General features: G+C 40.4%; 2 protein-coding genes across 14 annotated transcripts in view; one reads left to right on the top strand and one right to left on the bottom strand.

Moving 5' to 3' along the window:
* Window positions 1–21,994, bottom strand: part of LOC139755506 (trichoplein keratin filament-binding protein-like) — a 650,577-nt gene that overhangs the window by 124,469 nt on the left and 504,114 nt on the right. The window lies entirely within an intron of this gene.
* The window catches only part of LOC139755505 (uncharacterized), a 107,524-nt gene continuing 96,000 nt past the window's right edge, over window positions 10,471–21,994 (top strand). For both annotated transcript variants that reach the window (XM_071673860.1, XM_071673859.1), the window contains exons 1-2: window positions 10,471–10,818; window positions 17,408–17,599. In XM_071673860.1, coding sequence (XP_071529961.1) covers window positions 10,792–10,818; window positions 17,408–17,599 — 219 coding nt within the window. In that variant the 5' untranslated portion in view covers window positions 10,471–10,791. The remainder of the gene's footprint in view (window positions 10,819–17,407; window positions 17,600–21,994) is intronic.

Genomic DNA, 21,994 nt, shown 5'->3' with positions numbered 1-21,994 from the left:
AAAAAATGTATGTCTGATCTCTGCAGAGAACAGGTAATCTGGTGTTACCACAAACGTCAGCCTTCATTATCAAGTCAGGAACATATTGACAGATCAAGATGACCAGAGGTGTAATACCACCACATACATCATCACATAGGGACACAGCGAAGGACACACATATCACTTGCAGCCAAATAAATCCCATGGGAACCTCAACAAAGAGTCTTCAAGAGCTGCTGGGTTACACGGACCAGTAAGGAAATGAGGGTGTGATGGGTGAAGGATCTCTCCGGTTCACAGGTTTTCATGTCCGGTGGATGTACACAATGCCTATATGCCTCTAGTACCGAGCAAACTGTTTATTCTCTCGAACGTAATGAAAATGAAGTACTAAATGAAGTACTATCTGCATATACGATTGCATGTGATGGAATGCCATCGTCTCGATACGGACCAAGTGGGAATGAAAAATAAAAGGGACGGTCATGAATAGTGTAATTTCTTGCTTGTAGTCCACTGAAGGAGGTAAGAGCCTCTGGTCTCCCCGAGGTGGTAGTAAGAGATCCGACCAGGTAAGGTCAGACCCGCCTAATATATCAAGGACGTCTCCAGGGACGGTTTAATCGAACCTCCTTAAACTGGCGAGCAAAATCTTTTCGGCGATTTTCTTATTTCTTTCCTCTCCTCACTTGGCCTTCGTTGCAGAACCCTTCTTTTTCAAATGAGAATTATCGTGGGTAAAGGTACAACAATGGGATGCCTGCAGTAGCTTGTGACAAATCAACTTTCCCAAACTACAAACACTGAGAACAGTTGTGGAGCTGAGGACTGGATAACTGAAGGCCAAATGCACGCTCACGAGCCAACCTGATAACTCCCTACGGTCTACAGACGTGGTTTTCAAAAGGTCTATTCCTGGTTAGCCTGCACCAGATGATGGCTCATCTAATTTGTTTGGCGAGACACAGGAGTACATTGGGTGCGCTCGTCAAAGGGCACTTTATAAAATTGGTGACCATATGCTACCAGTGTTATGGAAATGCATCATAATGTCCTGGGGCGTTAACAGAGGCAGCAACAGAACGCTGATGTCCGTTTCAATAACGCTCTGTTGGGAAGTATCAAAGACAGTCGTCATCAGACTGAATGCTGTGCCGAGTGTAACCTGGGAACGTACCCATAACCTTATGAGCCTATATTGCATCCTGGTAGGGTAGTAAGCAACGTGTAGATAGCCTCATCGATGTATCAGGGTGGAATTCATTGAATTTCATGCTCCAGGGATAATGAAATCTGGCAAACAATTGTTGCATCTTCTGCCCTGTTCTGAATTCGAACGCTTGCGGGCCCGCGCGTGATTGATAGTCAGCGAGGCTAACCGCCACGCCACGAACTCTCATGCAGTATCTGACGTGATTTGGTGAAGTTCTCGGTCAAGGATGTGACGGGGCAAATGATATGTTCACTGGTCATACTGGTTTGCTGGTGCGTCAAAGCAGACGAGACCCCTGGTTGGTCATGACTCAGGTAGAGGTCATGACTCAGGGAGAGGTCATGACTCAGGTAGAGGTCATGACTCAGGGAGAGGTCATGACTCAGGTAGAGGTCATGACTCAGGGAGAGGTCATGACTCAGGTAGAGGTCATGACTCAGGGAGAGGTCATGACTCAGAGGTCATGACTCAGGGAGAGGTCATGACTCAGGGAGAGGTCATGACTCAGAGGTCATGACTCAGGTAGAGGTCATGACTCAGGGAGAGGTCATGACTCAGGTAGAGGTCATGACTCAGGGAGAGGTCATGACTCAGGTAGAGGTCATGACTCAGGGAGAGGTCATGACTCAGAGGTCATGACTCAGGGAGAGGTCATGACTCAGGGAGAGGTCATGACTCAGAGGTCATGACTCAGGTAGAGGTCATGACTCAGGGAGAGGTCATGACTCAGGTAGAGGTCATGACTCAGGGAGAGGTCATGACTCAGAGGTCATGACTCAGGTAGAGGTCATGACTCAGGGAGAGGTCATGACTCAGAGGTCATGACTCAGGGAGAGGTCATGACTCAGGTAGAGGTCATGACTCAGGTAGAGGTCATGACTCAGGTAGAGGTCATGACTCAGGTAGAGGTCATGACTCAGGTGGGGGACATGACTCAGGTAGAGGACATGACTCAGGTAGTCATGACTCAGGTAGAGGTCATGACTCAGGTAGAGGTCATGATTCAGGTGGAGGACATGACTCAGGTAGAGGTCATGACTCAGGTAGAGGTCATGACTCAGGTAGAGGTCATGACTCAGGTAGAGGACATGACTCAGGTAGAGGCCATGACTCACGGAAAGGTCATCTTTTTACCTGACCTTATGTAAACAACTGTAGGAAGCAAGGCTCACAACGTCTCAGTAGTTTCAGCCAGTGCTTCAGGTTCACTGAGTTGGTTATTGAAGGCTGCTCTTCCAGGGACGACGAGGACTCCTGTGGGTGAGAAGTATTCAGGTGGTCCGTGGTGTAGTCCTACTGACACGAACACTCAACACCTCGCTGTAGGGAGAGGGGCTCCATGTTTCCCGTGCGCTATAACATTAGACATATACTCGTTTGGTGTCGCAATGAACCCGTGACAGAATTCTAGCTCAGACGTCATTGACGCATATGAGCTTTTTTCTTTAACTGAGCTTCGTTTCACTCAGAGCCAAAACATCCAGATTCCTTTCTCAAACATACTACCTATCTCTCCTTTTTTCTCCTCTTGGTTACATCCACTCACATTTAGACACCCCAATCTGAGCCTTCGAGGAGGATGAGCATTCCCCGCATTCTTCTAGAGCAGTACTGAGGGAGTAGGTTGCCCAGCTGTGGACCTGACAGCGTCTATCACTGTTGATCCTACTGTGCCACGGTGAGAGCTGGTCGCCTGCGGCAGAGAACCAGTGCTGAAGCAAAGACAGCAGAAGGTGATGGTGGCGGTGGTGGGTTCAGGCGTGATGCAGTTATTCCTGTTCCACATCATGTGACTCTGGGAAGTCAAGACCATCCAGTTCCTAGACCTTGGCCAAACTGGTCTTGCATTCCTCAATCTTATTTCCACGTGTTATGTGTTGATATGAGAAAAACCGTCGAACTAGAGGACCATGATTTATACCGCATCAAGAGAGGACATTTCTCCACTCGTCGACTTTCAGACACCCCCCACCGTCGTTACAAGCCAAAGCAATCACCTCACTTCGACGTCTCCAACTTGCACGTACACTGCCAACAACATCTTGCGAGTGGTAAACTATCATGATGCCTAAGGCGGCTTTACAATTATATGACTGCACCTGGGACTGATGAGAGATCCCATACCTCACGCACTGATCAACATACACTCTGATCATAACATCAACCTTCGACTATATAGTTCATGTTCTTGCTAAGCAGCCCAAGACAACCTCAAGCCGTCAAGTGATGTACTTAAGCGATGAAATCCAGTATTTCACTCTTAAGAATTTACCTCAGCGATGAAATCCAGTATTTCACTCTTAAGAATTTACCTCAGCGATGAAATCCAGTATTTCACTCTTAAGAATTTACCTCAGCGATGACATCCAGTATTTCACTCTTAAGAATTTACCTCAAGTCTTTTGCACTATTTTCTCATAGCGACCGATATGGCACGCACTAAACATACCCTAATCATAGCCATCCCGAGTAAAAAGGAAACAGAGCAAGAAAAAGAATGAGTAGATTAATTAGAACCCCTGAGGGGTTCGTAGACTTGTTCATTAAAGGTAGACACGTTTGAGGAAGAAGGGGAGATGAAAGAAGAGTTTGATATCGCTGTTTGGAGAGAGAGAGAGAGAGAGAGAGAGAGAGAGAGAGAGAGAGAGAGAGAGAGAGAGAGAGAGAGAGAGAGAGAGCGAAATGTATCACAACGGTCCATCCTCGTGTGGATGGCCTCCACAAAGAAACTATGGGAAGCAGCAGCCAAACGCGAATCGCGGGGCCAAGCCTTGGTGGCTCACGAGAGCAGAGGTCCATATAATACCTGTAGAACAGAGAGAAGTTAGCAACATCATGGAGAACGGAGAGGGATGGTTGGCGGGGAGAGAGAGAGAGAGAGAGAGAGAGAGAGAGAGAGAGAGAGAGAGAGAGAGGTTATGCCTGGAGAATGAATGAGACGGAAGGCCTTTGATTCCACTCTGACGAAGTAAACAGTCCTCCAGACTGGGGAGAAACAACAACAACAACAACTAGATATGAACTAGTTCCTCACAAGGTAAATAATCATGGCGCCTATGTAAAACCCGCACACATTAGGAAGTAGATTTTATTGTAATGAACATAATATGAGGTTTCCTAGACGGCGTGGAAAATATGGTTATGCCTAACATATTTACCTTCTTGCAGGGATGAATGAACTGTGGTGTTTTGAAACTGAACAGAGAAGAACGAATAACAGAGATAGGTAGATTTTGCGTTCTAATATTGTTTCCCCATTCCAAGATACTGCATAAGTCCGAGTGAAGAAAGAGGTTTCCAGTACGACAAAAGGGAACGAGAATTTGAGTAAGAAAGGGAGAGAAAATCAATTCAAGTATGTAGTCTGAAATCATCACCACAAGGGTGGACAGCGTTAAATGGAGAGAGGAAAAAGAGTAGGTGATAGGAAAGAACCATAAGGTACACCGTTTTTAATAAAATTCGACCTCAGCAACGGACCGATTGGAGAGAAGAGTCAAAAGCAGTAAATCTAGAAAGCAAATGCTTATACCACATCCTGTTAAACAATTTGGAGATGTCAAGGATACAATGAAAGATTCAGCACAATACATGAAGGAGGAGGACCAGAGGTACTTTAGTGTAGTCTACACAAGAAAGGATCTGCTCCACAGACAATTCCATAGAATTCGTAAAACTAATGAACAGTGACCAAGTACAATTAACATCCTCTGCAACTGCGAAGCATAAAATAATTCTATTGATAACACCGATGATAATCATATAAGTAGAAAAGAGGATTTTTCAGCCTTCAGGAGAAGTGAAAAACTTTATTTTGCGTAATGCTATAATGACCAACAGATAAACAACCTTAAGACCCATATCTAGTGAAAATAAAATTATCATAAAAAATAAATTCAAATAAACAGTTTCGTTAATTTCATAGCCGTCGTTCGAGTCTTAATTTACAATGTATAAACGATCTAAGGCCCGTCTACATATATATTGTAAAGCAACGGTAACTACACATTAACTGTATTTTTTTTCTTTTTCTGTATCATGACACACCAGTCATCTGCAGTCCCTCTAAACTCGCACAGTCACAATCAGCGACTGTATACACGCAAGACAAGATCAGAGGAGCTTCTGGAAAAATATCAACAACTCTTACGTTGATTCCAGATCACGGCGAACAATATTCTACTTCCAGGAGTAAGAGTAGTGCTCAGGATCACCATAAGGCACGGCCTCTTCAGTGAGGCGATCATCCTTGACAATCGGCCTGTCAACCTCTCTCTGTTCGCGAATCCAACAACTCAGCAGCAGCAGTTTCTACCTGTGGCCTGAGACGTGTGCGAGGGACGGGCTTTGCCTGCACGATTTACGTGATGCCCATCAGAGCAAAGCGCGCTCTTGCGTCTAGTGAAAAAAAAGCAGAAATAATGATTAAAAGTGTGAAGCAGGACCCATTCCCTCCGGAAGTGCATCTCAATCTTTTTTTTTCTTATCAAAATATTAAGTGACATAATAGGTTTGACAGAATCAAGGTCAAATATTAAGAACATAGATTCCCATGCCGAATATCCAATTCAGGATATACCTTATTCAACAGTGACAGCGGAAAGTATGTGGCGTCGTCGTGCCGTTAAAGTTTATATCTTCGGCCTCTGCTGAAAAATGTTGTGGTTGCTGATAATACTAATTCAAATGTGTTGCAAGATAAACTTTCGTAAAAAAGATAACAGCTGGATTACTTTATAGACCTCCCTCGCTGGCAGAGGTACATAATGGGCGTTTAAAATAATAAGCTTGCTTAACTGTGCCTAATGCAATTCGTCGAGAAACCTGGTCTTAATGTGACTACATTAAGACAGTTCCAGCTAAAAATGAAGATCTCGTCAACAATGTCTGGGTAAGAGAAAAGTTTGGTACAAAGGATCACATATAAATCACTACGGAGGTAGTTCAAAATACTGCTTGTAATGTTGATCCAGACGACATTTATGAAAAAAAAAAAAAAAATCTTACATCTCAAACTCACAAGTTTCAATGACCTTCTACTAGGTAAAGCTGGTGAAGGCATTGTCAATGAAAACGATACGGATATAGCTTAGAACACTTTCGGCGAGACGTTCACAGCAACTGTGGAAACCTACCAGCCAATATGCAGCAAATGATCATTCAACATACCTACGGAAGATAGTGGAACACTGAAATAACTAACTGCCCACTGTTCACGGGGAACTGCGGTCTGAAACATGCGGAGCAGGAACTCTGAATGTTTCTAAATCTATTATTTGGCTTCCATTATAATAGAGTAAAAAAGGAATATGTATAAAGATTCTCCAAGACTAAGCTTGGCAAGGGCTCTCGTCAATGACAGCCCTTTCTCAATTGTGCCTTTACTGGCACAAAGCGGCCCATGAGTAACACGAGTGTAATGGGCCTTCTATATAAACATATCAACAATACTTAACATTATGATAATTTGAATATAATACCTATCAATGTTTATGTGAGTGATAAACAATACATTCAAAGTGATCAATCCTAATCTAACGTCCTTTTTTATTACATGCTTACCACTGGTAGTAACTTGAGACCAAAACCTTTCAGAAGTGCATAGTTACTCCTACGATTGGTATCAAGTAAGCAAATGGTATAGTTGCTCCTATCATTTACGCCGTTACGTTCTCTAAATCTTTAGAAAAAACGAAAGCTGTGTAAAATAAGTGGAGAGACTAAATTAATGTTTCCGATCCAGTGGAAGAGAAAATTTAGAACATTTGGACGTAACTATATACATGATATGGTATCACCATTATGTGAAATAAAAGTATAAAAAAATCTGATAATAACTCCAGCCTATGTTTTTCTATTACTTGAACCTTTCAGCGAAAGAAGACACTTGCGACATGGAAAGTTCCACAGGAGTGGAGGCCTCCCAGTGTAACACCGACATCTGGAACAGGTAACAAGACCCTACTTGGAAATTTTTACCCAATCAGCCTGACGTCCATGGTTTGGCACTTACAGAAATCATCGTTAGAAACAAAACTGTAAACCATCTCGAGGAATACGACTTGATGAACGATTCGCAACATGATTTTTCGACGTAATAATTCATGACAGACAAATATGCCTGAAATTGTGATACAATCAAGAAATATGATGAAAGTAATGTAATTCATTTGAAATTTTAAAAAGATAACCGATAAAATCTCGCTTCAAATATCACCAGCAACAGTTGTCACATAGCACAGATGACACTGTATTCCACGTTTGGAAATTAGATTTGTCTGGCCGTAAACAATGAGTACAAGGGACAGTCTTGGTACATATAGGTGTCTGCTATAGATCACCAACACTGGTTTTGATCTATATAATGCAAGACATATATCTCCACTTTCTGAGAGCCGGCTCGAACCAGAGGAGAGAGAGAGAGAGAGAGAGAGAGAGAGAGAGAGAGAGAGAGAGAGAGAGAGAGAGAGAGATCCACCGATTTTTTTTGTCTAAATTCCTAATATACTCTCATTCATACTTTTTCTTCGCTGCACCAACTACAGTTATCAGCCCCTGCTAAACACCAACTTCTACTACTTAACAATTTTCGCAGATTTTATATAAAATCCCAAAATATTTTTGAAGGACTCCTTGCGACTTAAATCATATGGCTCCACTAGCGCCACGGAGCGAATCAGTGTCATCCTATAACCCAAAAGCAGAGATCCTGTACTTGCAGGGATTTCAACGTTCACCATGGAAAATGGTTGAACAGCGCCGATAAGGTTGGTTGGGGGATTGAAGCTCTCACGTTCCCCCATTCTCATGATTTAGAGCAAATTATCTCCCACCCCACCCATATTCCTGACCGCTCTCCTAACACTCAAAATGTTTTTGATCTCTAATCCTTTGCGCTGCAACTACACAATCTCGCCCCTATTGGTTCATCTGACAATATTCTCGTAACTGTATCTGTTTCGACGGCATCCCGCCCCCCGACTCCAACAGCCCCTTCTGAACGTAAATATTGGCACCTCATGAAAGCTGAAAGGGAAAACTTACGAAAATTATCTACTGACTTTCCCTGGGTAAACTACTGTCTCTTATGTGGTAATACTTCATCAAACGCTCACCAAAGGTTATTCTTGCGGGAATGGAAGCATTTGTCTCCTCTTCTCACAATCCATTCAGGCAAGGGATTAGGCATATCGGGCTAGGAAAAAATCTCCTTCGAATCCCATTCAGCATTTATCACTTCCCGTAATCACTGCAGGTACGTTATCTGTAGACTACACCATTGATGATTATTGCCATCTAAGATTCATTTTCTCCGGATCGATTGATAACTAATCATCATGAAGTGCAATGGAATTGGGACAATGTCATGCTAACTGCTGCTGGCAAGGCCAGGTAGTTGTTACCCAATTTTACTCTGCATACGGCTGCTTCCAGGGTGGGATCCATATACCATTCTTAAACAGGCTTTACTTTGGAGTGTAAAACTTAGATTCCCCATGATCTTCACCTCTTGTGTACCCCTGGCAGTTGCTTAAAGAAATAACATCGACGACGACAATGTTCACATCGGTGTTTGGTAAACAAAACTTTAATGGCCGTACAATACAAACAGCTTCGAGTCTATTCATACCTGAAAACCTTTACAATTCCTGTGAATCATATTGATGTGTTGGTTTACGAATTATCGGAAAGGTAAGTTTGGTAGATGGTTTTTCGTGGCCTTTGGTCACTCGATGTTGGCAACCATATCGAGCCCGGGTGATGGCGACATCCATATTATACAGCGGTTCCACAAATCTGTCCAGCTCCTCACTCGAGCCAGCAGCATTTGGACGTGCAACTTTCTTTAGGTAATCTTTTTATGTTGTTTGTCTTCTTCAACCTCTGGTCGTGCCAAGACAAACTTTGAATATTTCTTGTTGAGGCAGGCAAGGTCGTGAGGAGTATCATTGCCTGCTTTAGTTCCGGCTGAATATATCTCGGGATGAGTTTCTGTGATCTAGGGCGTTTGAGTGGTAGTACTGCACATCTTTGGATTATGTTTCACAGCTGAAACATAGATTCAATGGGCTTAGGAGACTCGACAGCCTGTTCATTTCTCGTCTTTGTTCCACAGTGAGAAATATGCTGCTTGGCCTAAACTTGCAAATTTCCACCACGAACATGAACTGGAAGCATTACCAGTTCGAGCTCTGTGGTTGTCTTCTTAGTTTACGCAGACCGATTCATTAGATCTACATTTGCCAGTTACTTGGTCGTCAATGGTATGCTCCCCAGTGACTGACTGATACGTTTACAGAGATAAAAGAAAAAATATATACATATATCGAAGGGATAAGGTGACAAATCATCTCTATCTCATTCAAAGAATGTCCCTCCACGGGCTCACATAAACGTACAATCAATAAAATTGTAATCTCCGTGCAAAGTACCTATACTTCCTTTATATCTAACTTACTTGCCCAATGATTCACATCCATTAAAATTGCTTGGTAAGATAGCGAGGGTCAAAAGTACAAGATCTTATCGCCGTAGGCAAGACAACTGTTGCTGACGGCGTTCTCGGGGCCGTAATAATGTAAGCTTTACCAATTACATTCACGTATAAATCTCAGTCGTTTCTGGTAGATTTCCTATTACGAAGGTAACATATGGGGCTCATTCTCGCTAGCCGTTCAGAAAAAAAAAAAAATGCTTTACAAAGTCTGCATCTCTAAATCAAATTCTTGAAGGGACTGAGGGACTGAAATCCTTCCCTCAGCCTCGTACTCCCAAAATGCACTATTGCTGTTAACAAGTTACATGACCTCAAACTGCTTTTTTTTTTGTATTGCTTATCCGACAAAGTTTATATTCATTAAATACTATATTTACATTTTTACTCTTAGTCAAATGTGTTCCCGCATGCGCATAGTGCACATTTTCGCTTCGATATGTTGCAGATATTCAGCTTATATTAACCAAACGTCAAGTCGTAACCTTGTAATCTTTGTTGAAATTCATCAACAGTCAAGCATTTCACGTGATGAGAATGGAAAAAAACAAACTCCTCAGCTGATTGGTAAACCCTTGGAGCTTAAGGTAGCACACTGTGCAATTTATCTATATAAGAATGTAAGAATATTTCGGTAAAACTCAAGTATATTATAATGAGGACAATTTGTTTTCTTAAATATAACAGTATCTACCTAAGATAGTTTATAGTCCATTTACATTCATTTATTTTTAGTTATAATTATACCCCATCTGGCAACACAAGTCATCTGATCTACCAAAACAAGACGTAAAGACATCCTACACTGTTATAACTTCATGCTACAATCCCATTAGCTGTGAAACATTTCTCAGTATGAAGAAATGAGCATTCTTACAACCTGTAGAAACTTTAAATATTAACAGGAGGGAACAAAATGATAATGTATTAACAACAAAGTCACTTTCATCCTAAATCAAGAGTTACGACATTATTACTCCACAAGTTCCACCAAGATCAACAATTTGTGACGACTTGAAGATATATGTCAGCCAGCAGAAGCGATTGGTCTCCTGTCATTTATAATGTTTAGCGTAAAAGTTTAAGAAGACAGAAAGTCACCATGTCTGTACACCTCCTCCCATTTGAGGTAAGTTTTGAGTGAAGAACTTGTAAGTAACCAACTAATAACTGTGCATGTAGCTCAGAACTTCACACGAGTACACATTAATTTTCGATTTGATATATCCGTCATAGCAATGCAACGCTTTCTACTGCTTTAAATGCCCAGCATTTGGGAACTGTTGCTTTCAATGGCTCCTGGAAATTAATATTATTATCTACATAAAGTACATCAAAAGGGATTCGATATAGTTGGTTAACTCTAGGTCAAGGGAGGCTGATGTTACCGGCGCCTCATAGGACACTTGTGTAAACACGCTAGCTACTCCCCACAGGATACAGCAGACTGGTGTAAACACACAAGAGTCACCCCATAGGATGATGAAAAAAAAGCAATTAAGGCCAATTGTCACTAACCAAACCTTCAGACTCATGTACATCCAGAAACCACAGTATTATACGTCAACTTCACTCTTAATCTCACCAAGTTGCCATAAAGGAAGCTGAGAGGAGTCCATACAACTGTTTTCCTTAACCTCTTAACTCACTCAGAGGCTCACCCACAACCTCCCAGTATGGTGGATAGCGTTCCTACCTATGAGTCTGCACAGGCTAGCCTGGGGTTGGACTTACAAGGGTTTGAATCCTAGGTGTGGAAGGTGGCCTACACCTAGGTGTTCATCCTCCCCTTAGGGCTGGCTTAGTCTGGTGTGTATGTGTGTATAAGTATGTATGCTTACATACATACATGAATGGGAGTAAAGAAATGGTACATATACACAAGGTTAAGAGAGAAAGCAACCCAAGTGTAACACAGAAATAACAAGCACAGCCTTCCTATCAACTTCATCCCTGACTTCATCCACGACCTCAACTGGCACTCCAGAGGACAATCACCTAAAAGGATTAAGGCACCCCATAGGACAATGTTATGCACGCTAGTTATCACAATCTAACTTTCAGATATGTGCACACCCTCTTACACAATATCAGACATCAGTCTCACCCTCAGCAAGTTCCCACAAATGAGATATGGAGAGAAGCCTCACCCTCAGCAAGTTACCACAAATGAGATATAGAGAGAAAAGTTCAGACAACTGTTCATCTTAACATAACCTCTAATCTTCTGAAAAACCTTACCCATGACCTTCACTTCTGCCTCAACTTCAATTTCACCAATAAGCTCAACAACAGTTACCATCAACCCAGAGGACAGTTGCTATTCAGAGCAGCAGTGCCCCACAGGAAAGTAATGAAAGACAGCAATTCAGCCCAGTCTTCATCCTAACTGACCCTTTAGACTCATGCACAGGCCTCACCCACAATGTTAAACATAAACCATAGTAAGTTGATTTAAAGATGATGTAGAGGAGGAAGTCCCAGCACCTGATCATGCTAACATAACTCTAAAACATATGCAAAACCTCACCCACACCTTTCCATCAACCTCACTCTTAATCTCACCTTCAACCTCAATAACTGGTGCCTCATAAAACAGCTGCCTCACAGGACAGTGGTGCCCCACAGGATAATGACAAAGTACCAATCCAAGCTGGTCTTCATCCTAACCAATGCTTCAGACTCATGCATAACCTCACCTCGAGTCTTGCCTACAATATTATACATAAACCTCACCAAGTTGCCACAAAACAGAGGAGTAAAGAAAGAAGTTCAGACAACTATTTGCCCGAACACAACCCCTAAACTCACCCAAAATTTCACTCTCAACCTCAACAACTGCTACAGGCCCCAGAGGACAAGGTTAGAAAACTGCAATTCAGGCTAACTGTAACTAAACCTGCAAGCCCATACAAAACCTCACCCACGATATTATACATCAACCTCACCAAACTGCCGCAAAGGAGAAGGTATAGAGAGAAAGGTTCAGACAACTGCTCACCTTAACATAAACTCTAAACTCACAAACAATCTCATGCCAATGTCACCCTCAACCTCAACAACTGCTACCGACCCTCATGAGGAAAGTCACCTGCCAGATAGTGGTGCCTCACGGGAAAAGAATTGAGGTAATGAATCTTCTGACTCATGAACAAACTCATGGTTAATGCCAACCAGAATACTATACATCAACCTCACTCTAAACTTCACAAAGTTGTCACAAGGAAGCTCTACATCTTTTTTATTGTGACACTGGGAATTTCATGGTAAAGTAGGGCATTTACCATGTGACACTAATAACTTCGAATTGTAGGTGATTCTGTAATATGCAGTTTTATAGAGCTAATCTAATATTTAGAGAATAGAGTAAGGGCAGCAGAACTCAGTTTGAATTGTTGTTTTATTCTATGACAGTGAAAAAGGTGATAGTGGTAAGGGATGAGATATAATGGAGAATGTGGGGTCAATGTAAAAGTAGGTAAAACAATTTTCAGAAATCAAAAGATCAGCCAGTTTTGGTGTTAATTAAAATATGAGTTAATATTATGATCACCTCTTAGTAGCCATTGTTAGGTCATTGTCTCTACAGGATAATACACAATGTTTAACAACTTGCAAATGGCAACCATAACACTCGCTTGTTTTTCAGATTATAAGAGAAATGGTGTTAAAGTTGGATGCTAAGGGAGGGTAGGTGAGGATTTCAAAGGTTTGTATGATTCTTGACAAGTGGTCCACCTACTTCTAGATTACGTAACCCAACATTTTCCCAGTTGTTGTAACTCTCACTACTGTTGCCTCATTCAATTTCTTGGAAAAATAGAAAAATGCTCCAAATCATGCTTTGCCACTTTTTTTTATTTATTACAACTACTGTTGCAAAACAAAATCACTCTGTGTCCAAAGCCAGTAGAATAGTAAGGCTTAAGTATTACTTCACTATTTGCTTCCATATTCACAGTTCGTTTTGGGAAAAAAATTACATTTCATCCTTACCACTGTATTAAATGTAGAATCTTTTAGATTTTCACATGGTGGTTTGTGTGCATAATAAATTGAAATGAGGGGAAGTGAATCGAGATACTGTTAGTTTTTCATTTAAAAGTTTTAGATAACTCAGCATTAGGGAAACTATTGGGCAAAATATATAAAGGAAGGTAAAATATACATATACTTTAACAGAACATATGAAAAGCACACATAACTTTTACAAGCAGTTCCATTTTGTGTATTTTATGTTATTTGAAAAAAAAAAAAAATATGTGGTCTCATTACAAGCTGGCTGTTGTTTGCATTCCTTCAAACAAATGGATTCTGTTGAAAATGTGTTTGTGCAAATAAATCCACTTCTAATTACAGGTTACTCAAATTATAAGTAGTGCAAGTGAATCTGTTTGCAGGCACAGGTTCCTTGAATTATAAGTAATTTCAAGAAGTCAAAAGAACCTTTAAAAATCTCACATAACCTCCCCTTGCATTCTAGCTTTACTTTAAATTCAGATGTTATTGTCTAAATATACAAACTACTTTCCTCAGCACTGTCAGGTTTCATGATCAAATTTATACCGAGAATTCAATGGAATCCATTTGTGTCTACAAGAATGCAAACAATACTGAACAATTGCTTTTAAATGTACCATAGCAGTCATATTTTTCAAATATCATTAAAAAATAAGGTAATGAATGGGCTGCCAGGGGAATGAGATGAAATTTTCGTTGGGTCTGTTGATTCTTGCAAATGTTTTGCCTATTTTTACATAACCACACATTTTTCTTGATCCTCATAGTCCTCTCCACTATCAAATTCTTTAATACTGTAGGATAAGAAAAGATTGTCAATCACGTTGTCTTAATCAATTATGCATGCAAAACATCTAATCCATATGAAAGTTAAAAGATTTTACTGTTAATATGGTGGTAGGACTAAATTGGAACATTCAGAGCCATCACTTTACTAACAAGAAAAGTCCTTAAGGACTGAAAGAATGCTGTTGTGTGCTATTTTTAGAAAAGATAAAAGTAACCTAAACAATAACTACAAGCCTTCTGGTTTAAACAGTGTGGTTGCAAACTTATAAGGTTTCTGTGTGGGATGATATTGCAGGTCACATGCTGAATAATCAATTATAAAAAAGTCAAAGTGCACATCAAAAGAATGTTGAAAGCACTACAATGATTAAGGTTCTGGGCATTCGGATTGAAATAACTGATAAGCATGAGTATTTGGATGATATACTTTTAGGAATAATCAATTTTCAAAAAGCCAATGTGCATATCAAAGGCATGTTGAAAGCAATACCATGATTAAAATATTGGCCATTTGGACTGAAATAACTGATAAATATGAATATTTGGATGTTATAGAGTCTAAAATGACTTTTGATAAAGTTCAACATGAGAGATTTATGAAGAAATTATCATATGGTATCAGTGACCCATTACAAGGATGGGTATGCTCATTTCTGAGAAGAAAAATATGATGATGACGAATACCTACATTTCAATGGAAGGAAGTCATCAATGGTATTCCCAAAGGAATTGAACTTAGCCCTCTGTTGTTTGTGATTTTTATAAGTGAATTTTGCCTGATACTTCTGATTCCTAGGATGAGTTATCATTTATGACTGGTGTTTTATTCAATTCCTAGGATGAGTTATCATTTATGACTGGTGTTTTATTCAATGTAAATACAGATTTTAGTGTTTGAAGCTCAACTTCATTAGTACAGTACATTTACAAGTAATTACAAAATCCCCTGTAATGATTAGATAATCATTGTTTCTATAGTGATTTCTATCAGCTGAAAAACTTTAATCTTTTTAACTGAGAGTTTGTGCGTGATGATAAATCAAAGGGTAGATCCAATCTTACTTTCAATTGGAGCTTTGAGCTACCAATTCATTCAGCACAGCAACTTGAACACCTATAATAATATGCAATCACTGGTGTAAAAGCTGATCTGTCTTTATGTTTAAACATCGAGTTAATGGAATAGCTTACAGTATAAAATAAATGTAATGCCAATTTCAGGAGAAAATTTACTAAATATTTTTTGTTAATTCCTTAAAGTTATCACTGAAGTTAACATAATATAGAAATCTGGCACATCTACTGCCTTGGGAACATTATAGTTGGACTGGCAGGTTAATAAATGACCTCCTGCCACTTTCTCTTAAATATCTCCCAGTCTTTTGCACTCCTTCCCTGTATGTACTGTCCAAACATTTCTCTTTTCTCTTCCACTAGCAACTTTACTGCTTTATCTCACTACTCACTACCCTTTCTAATATGCCCACCTCCCACCTTTTTCCATGCATTATGCATCTGTTGCACATGACATCATTGCCTCCCTAAATAACTCCCATTCCTCACCCAATCCCTTTGCTTCGTTTACTCTCACCTTTTGCCATTCTGCACTTAATCTTTCCTGGCATTTCTTCACACAAAGTCTCCTTTCTTAGCTCAACACCGTTTCTTTTTTTTCAAAAACCTCTACAAATCTTCATCCTCACCTCCACAAGATACTGATCAGACATCCCACCATTCTAAAGTCTTTTTAGTACATGCCTATCAATTAATGTGCTGTCTAATAAAACCCAATGACCATCTCTCCAACTCACTTATGTATACTTGTGTATATCCGTTATTTTTAAACCAGGTATCCCCATTCACCAGTCTTTTATAAGTACTCAACTCCACAAGCTCTTCACCATTTTTTTTCATAACACTGAATACCCTAAGTGCCCCAATCAAATCCTCAGCTGCCACATTACTTACCTTCATATTTAAATACCTATCACCAATGCAGATCTCTTACATCAAACTACTCAGCTGTTCCCAAAACACTTGTCTCTCATGATTTTTCTTCTCGTGGCCAGGTGTATAAGCCTTAATAATAACTGATCTCTCACCATCCACTTTCAGTTCTTCCTTAGCTCCTATCCTCTCATCAGCCCCTGACTTTACTCCTAAGACATTTCCAAACCAGTCTTTCCCCTTACCCTTGACCTTCGTTTCACTCAAGAGCCAGAATGTCCAGGTTTCTTTTCTCTAACATATTACCTATCTCTCCTCTCTTCTAATCATTGTTACATCCATGCACATTTGGATGCCCCAGCCTGAGCCTTCAAGGAGGATGAGCACTCCCTTCGTGGCTCCTCCTTCTGTTTCCTCTTTTAGAACTTGCAATACAGGAAGGGAAGAGTTTCCAGTCTCCCTGTCCCCTTAGTTGTGATATGCAGGAAATTTGATGGTAGAATTTGATTTTGTAACTTTGCTTAAAAAACATAAAATAATAGCTATCAAGTATGAATGCTGTTGAAGAGTCAAATTTTACTGCTCAGTCCTGGGTATGAAGAATAACTGAAATTTCAAATGATTCAGTAAAGAGAATGGTTAGATTTTTTTCATGAGACCTTTAGGATTGGTTGACTCATCAACCATCCTGGATTACCATTTTTTGCCACAGGTTTCAAATCATCCTGGATTACCATTTTTTACCATAGGTTTCATCTGTTCAGATAAATATTTTCTATGAAAGAGGATGCCTGCAATACAAAGTATTGTATAATGTCTGAACTCTATCATTAACTGGTACTATTTGCTAGGGTCTTTAATACAAAGGCAAGTTTATTACTCTGCTGCTTATTTCTCAATGATCCTCTGCATGTGAATTCTTCCCTAGTCAGATACTAACTCTTAAACTTATGGATTCACAGACACTGGTTAACCTGATCAGCTACCTGGGTGTGAGTGACCTCCTAGCTGCCTCATGTGTGTCTAGACTATGGAGGGAAGCAGCCACTATCCTCCTGGCTGAAAAGGTCACTATCATGATTACAGATGATGCTGCTCCAGCAGTAAAAATATTTCAAACCTCAACTGTTCCCTATCGCAACTGGGTATTTAAGGTTTGTGTTCAGGTTTGTTACAAGTTATATTCTTACATCACAAGTTGAACTGTATGGACGGAGCAGATCTGTAATGTATTCTCCTGATGACAGCATAATACTGATGAGTAAATGCTACTGGGCTGAAGGGAGGGGATAACACTTTTGGAGACAAGAAAATAAATAAGCTGATCTAGATAAAATAGTGAAAAATAGGAAGACAAAGAGGAATTATGTATCAGAAGTAAAAAGTGACAAAGAGCAGGTGGGGGGGGGGGGCAAGTTGGAAATGGATGGATGGAATGAAAAACACTGAGTGACTGAAACCTGAGAACAGGCAGGAGGGTAAAAGGCATGGGCAGCATACAGTGAATTGTGATATACAGGAGTTGACATGCTGTCAGTGGACTGAACCAAGGCATAAGAAGAAGCCAGGAGAAACCCTGGGAAGGTCTGTGGGGCCTGGCTGTGGTTTTGGTGCATTGCATGTGACAGCCACAAAATGAATGTAAGTGAATGTGGCCTTTCTTATATTGTATCTGGCACTATCACCCAAACCTGGGAAATAAGAAGCATGAAAAAAGAAGTTGTGAGAATGAATGAATGAAAGAATAATGGCAAACATTAGCAGGCTGCATGGATAGTAGGCTGGTAGGTGGGCTTCTAGAGAGAGACAGGTACTTCAGACCATAGAGAGTCATTAATATTGCACATGCTAGCATACACGTGTTCGTAAAGAAAACTCAGAGAGCTTCCTCGAAAACGAAATAATCCAGTCAGATGTGATAGAGGCTGTAGGATGAAAATTTTATCTAAATAAAGTTTGCTCTACAGACTGGATACCTTTGAGTTTTGATGTGGGATGGATGCCAGTGAAATTATTGTTTATTTTTATCTGTTTACGAATAAGAGTGAAACTATAAAGACAGACGGACAAGATGTTTATGAATGAGGCATGAAGGATGTAAAATATTCTAGTTAGAGGAGATGATAAACTGTGAAAATGACTAGCTCACTAGGGGACTAATTAATCCACACAACAACTGATGGTTATGACTGCAGTTTGAAAACTGAGATAGCTCATGAATTGATAAAAAATGACAAGAATTCAACAAACTGAACTGACTTTGGAATTAAGGCAGTTGAGTAATTAGAAAATCATGCTGGCCAGTAAGTATTCATAGAATTCTATTGTGGGTCTGTGTTCACTTCCATAAGTTTTATGAAGCTGAAGCAAGAAAGATAATGTACACTGTAGAAGAGGTGACGATCAGAACTTCACTTACAGAAACCTTAATATGAAAAAAGAACCATGAAGATGTATTTGAGGTTTACAAGAGTGTGTACGTGTAGGAAGAGAGGAAAGTGATTGGTTCTCAGTGAATGTAGGTTTGCGGCAGGGGTGTGTGATGTCTCCATGGTTGTTTAATTTGTTTATGGATGGGGTTGTTAGGGAGGTGAATGCAAGAGTTTTGGAAAGAGGGGCAAGTATGAAGTCTGTTGTGGATGAGAGAGCTTGGGAAGTGAGTCAGTTGTTCGCTGATGATACAGCGCTGGTGGCTGATTCATGTAAGAAACTGCAGAAGCTGGTGACTGAGTTTGGTAAAGTGTGTGAAAGAAGAAAGTTAGAGTAAATGTGAATAAGAGCAAGGTTATTAGGTACAGTAGGGTTGAGGGTCAAGTCAATTGGGAGGTAAGTTTGAATGGAGAAAAACTGAAGGAAGTAAAGTGTTTTAGATATCTGGGAGTGGATCTGGCAGCGGATGGAACCACAGAAGCGGAAGTGAATCATAGGGTGGGGGAGGGGGCGAAAATCCTGGGAGCCTTGAAGAATGTGTGGAAGTCGAGAACATTATCTCGGAAAGCAAAAATGGGTATGTTTGAAGGAATAGTGGTTCCAACAATGTTGCATGGTTGCAAGGCGTGGGCTATGGATAGAGTTGTGCGCAGGAGGGTGGATGTGCTGGAAATGAGATGTTTGAGGACAATGTGTGGTGTGAGGTGGTTTGATCGAGTAAGTAATGTAACGGTAAGAGAGATGTGTGGAAATAAAAAGAGCGTGGTTGAGAGAGCAGAAGAGGGTGTTTTGAAATGGTTTGGGCACATGGAGAGAATGAGTGAGGAAAGATTGACCAAGAGGATATATATGTCGGAGGTGGAGGGAACGAGGAGAAGTGGGAGACCAAATTGGAGGTGGAAAGATGGAGTGAAAAAGATTTTGTGTGATCGGGGCCTGAACATGCAGGAGGGTGAAAGGAGGGCAAGGAATAGAGTGAATTGGATCGATGTGGTATACCGGGGTTGACGTGCTGTCAGTGGATTGAATCAGGGCATGTGAAGCGTCTAGGGTAAACCATGGAAAGTTGTGTGGGGCCTGGATGTGGAAAGGGAGCTGTGGTTTCGGGCATTATTGCATGACAGCTAGAGACTGAGTGTGAACGAATGGGGCCTTTGTTGTCTTTTCCTAGTGCTACCTCACACACATGAGGGGGGAGGGGGATGGTATTCCATGTGTGGCGAGGTGGCGATGGGAATGAATAAAGGCAGAGTGTGAATTGTGTGCATGGGTATATATGTATGTGTCTGTGTGTGTATATATATGTGTACATTGAGATGTATAGGTATGTATATTTGCGTGTGTGGACGTGTATGTATATACATTGTGAATGGGGGTGGGTTGGGCCATTTCTTTTGTCTGTTTCCTTGCGCTACCTCGCAAACGCGGGAGACAGCGGGCAAAAAAAAAAAAAAAAAAAAAAAAAAAAAAAAAAAAAAAAAAAGAGGGAAAGGGATGACTCGCTTCTTTCCCTACTCATCAAAGCTTTGGAACGCTCTACCTTCTCATGTCTCCCAATAATTATGACCTAGCACATTTCAAAAGACTGGTTTTTCACTTTCACAAAAATTCATACATACTTTCCCTTGTCTTTCCTCTTTCCATTTCATAACTCTACATTTCACTTAAGTCCTGGCCTTGAGGTGGACTTTTGTCCATGAACGGAGTCTTCAATGTAAAAAAAAAAAGCTATCTAGAAACACAAAAACAGCTGACAATAATTCAAAATCAAGAAAAAATTCTACAAGATTTAAGTAAGGAAGTAAAGAAAATTAAGAAAGCAACTGGAAGAGCACATTAACGAAGTGCAGGAGGAATTGAGCATATTGAGGATGCTATCTATCTATCAGTCTATCTATCTATCTATATCTCTGACACTTACTCCAATTGGAACTCCTTCAAAGGGGTGGCCATGGCAACAGTCTCCATAACTAAAGAGCTCCAGTGCCACATCTTAGCCTATATGCCTTACCCTTAACAGACCATTGGCAGAGGGCAAGTCTATAACAGTGTTTACAGAGGCTCCTACCTAATATTCCTCATGACTACTTCTATCTAATGCTCCTACCTACTACTTCTATCAACTGCTCATACCATCTTACCAAAAGGCAGGGCTAGCGCATAGTGCTCTCCGCAGGAAAATCTAGTTACAAATAATGAGCCGAGTTATTTAAGTGTTGTCAGTGTTACATGCGATAAGAAGAGTGTGTTTGTGGACAGAATGCCAGTAGTCCACATGTTTGTGAGGCAGAAAGAAAAGACAGCTACCTGGGTCAGAGGAGTGCAACTTGAGAACCACTAAAGTGCTGGCTCACTAAGCAGATGTCACTAACCCTCCTGATACCTAGGTGGGTAGTACTGGTAATATACCTCCCTTACAGACAACGAAGGTGACACCATATGACCCTGTTCACTTCTCAAACTAAGCCGAATCCATCTGATCCTGTGCATTTTTCAAACTAAGCTTACAGACAACTAAACTGACACCATCTGATCCTGTGCAACTTTTCCAAGGTTCTAACTCTGGAATATCATGGGGTTATTGTTCTTAAAAAATGTGGTTCTGATTCCATCCTACATATTACGAATGTTTCATGAGCTTTTTTTGTGAAATTTGGAACTCATATTGTTACTATAATTTAGACATCAGGATCACAATAATTTACATATTTACCAGTATCATACAATTCCATTTGCTTTCAATTCACTTACTGCAATTACTATTGATATAACCATGAAAACCAATCATAATTAATGTAACATCATCCAGCAATTACATCAATAGAGGATGGGTATAACCAAACCCAGGAAACTGCAAACTATTTTAGGAGTAGCTAATCCAAAACATACATATGCAAGTCTAAAAGCACAGGAGTATGATGCTGAAAGAAGATAAACTACAGATGTGTTACTCTAATAATATGCTATGTATGGTTGGTATAATCCAAAACAAATGTTCAGTGGTAGAACAAAAATTTTTTATACATAAAAGGAAAATGGGAAACTACTGAGAAGATAAAAGCAAATAAAGACACAGAAGACTCATCAGTGAGCTAGCTGGTGACAAAAGAGAGGAAGCA

The sequence above is a fragment of the Panulirus ornatus genome, chromosome 19 (genome assembly GCF_036320965.1).
Source record: "Panulirus ornatus isolate Po-2019 chromosome 19, ASM3632096v1, whole genome shotgun sequence".
NCBI lineage: Eukaryota > Metazoa > Arthropoda > Malacostraca > Decapoda > Palinuridae > Panulirus > Panulirus ornatus.
Note: the sequence above shows the minus strand (reverse complement) of the source record. Positions and strands in the feature narration are given on the sequence as shown.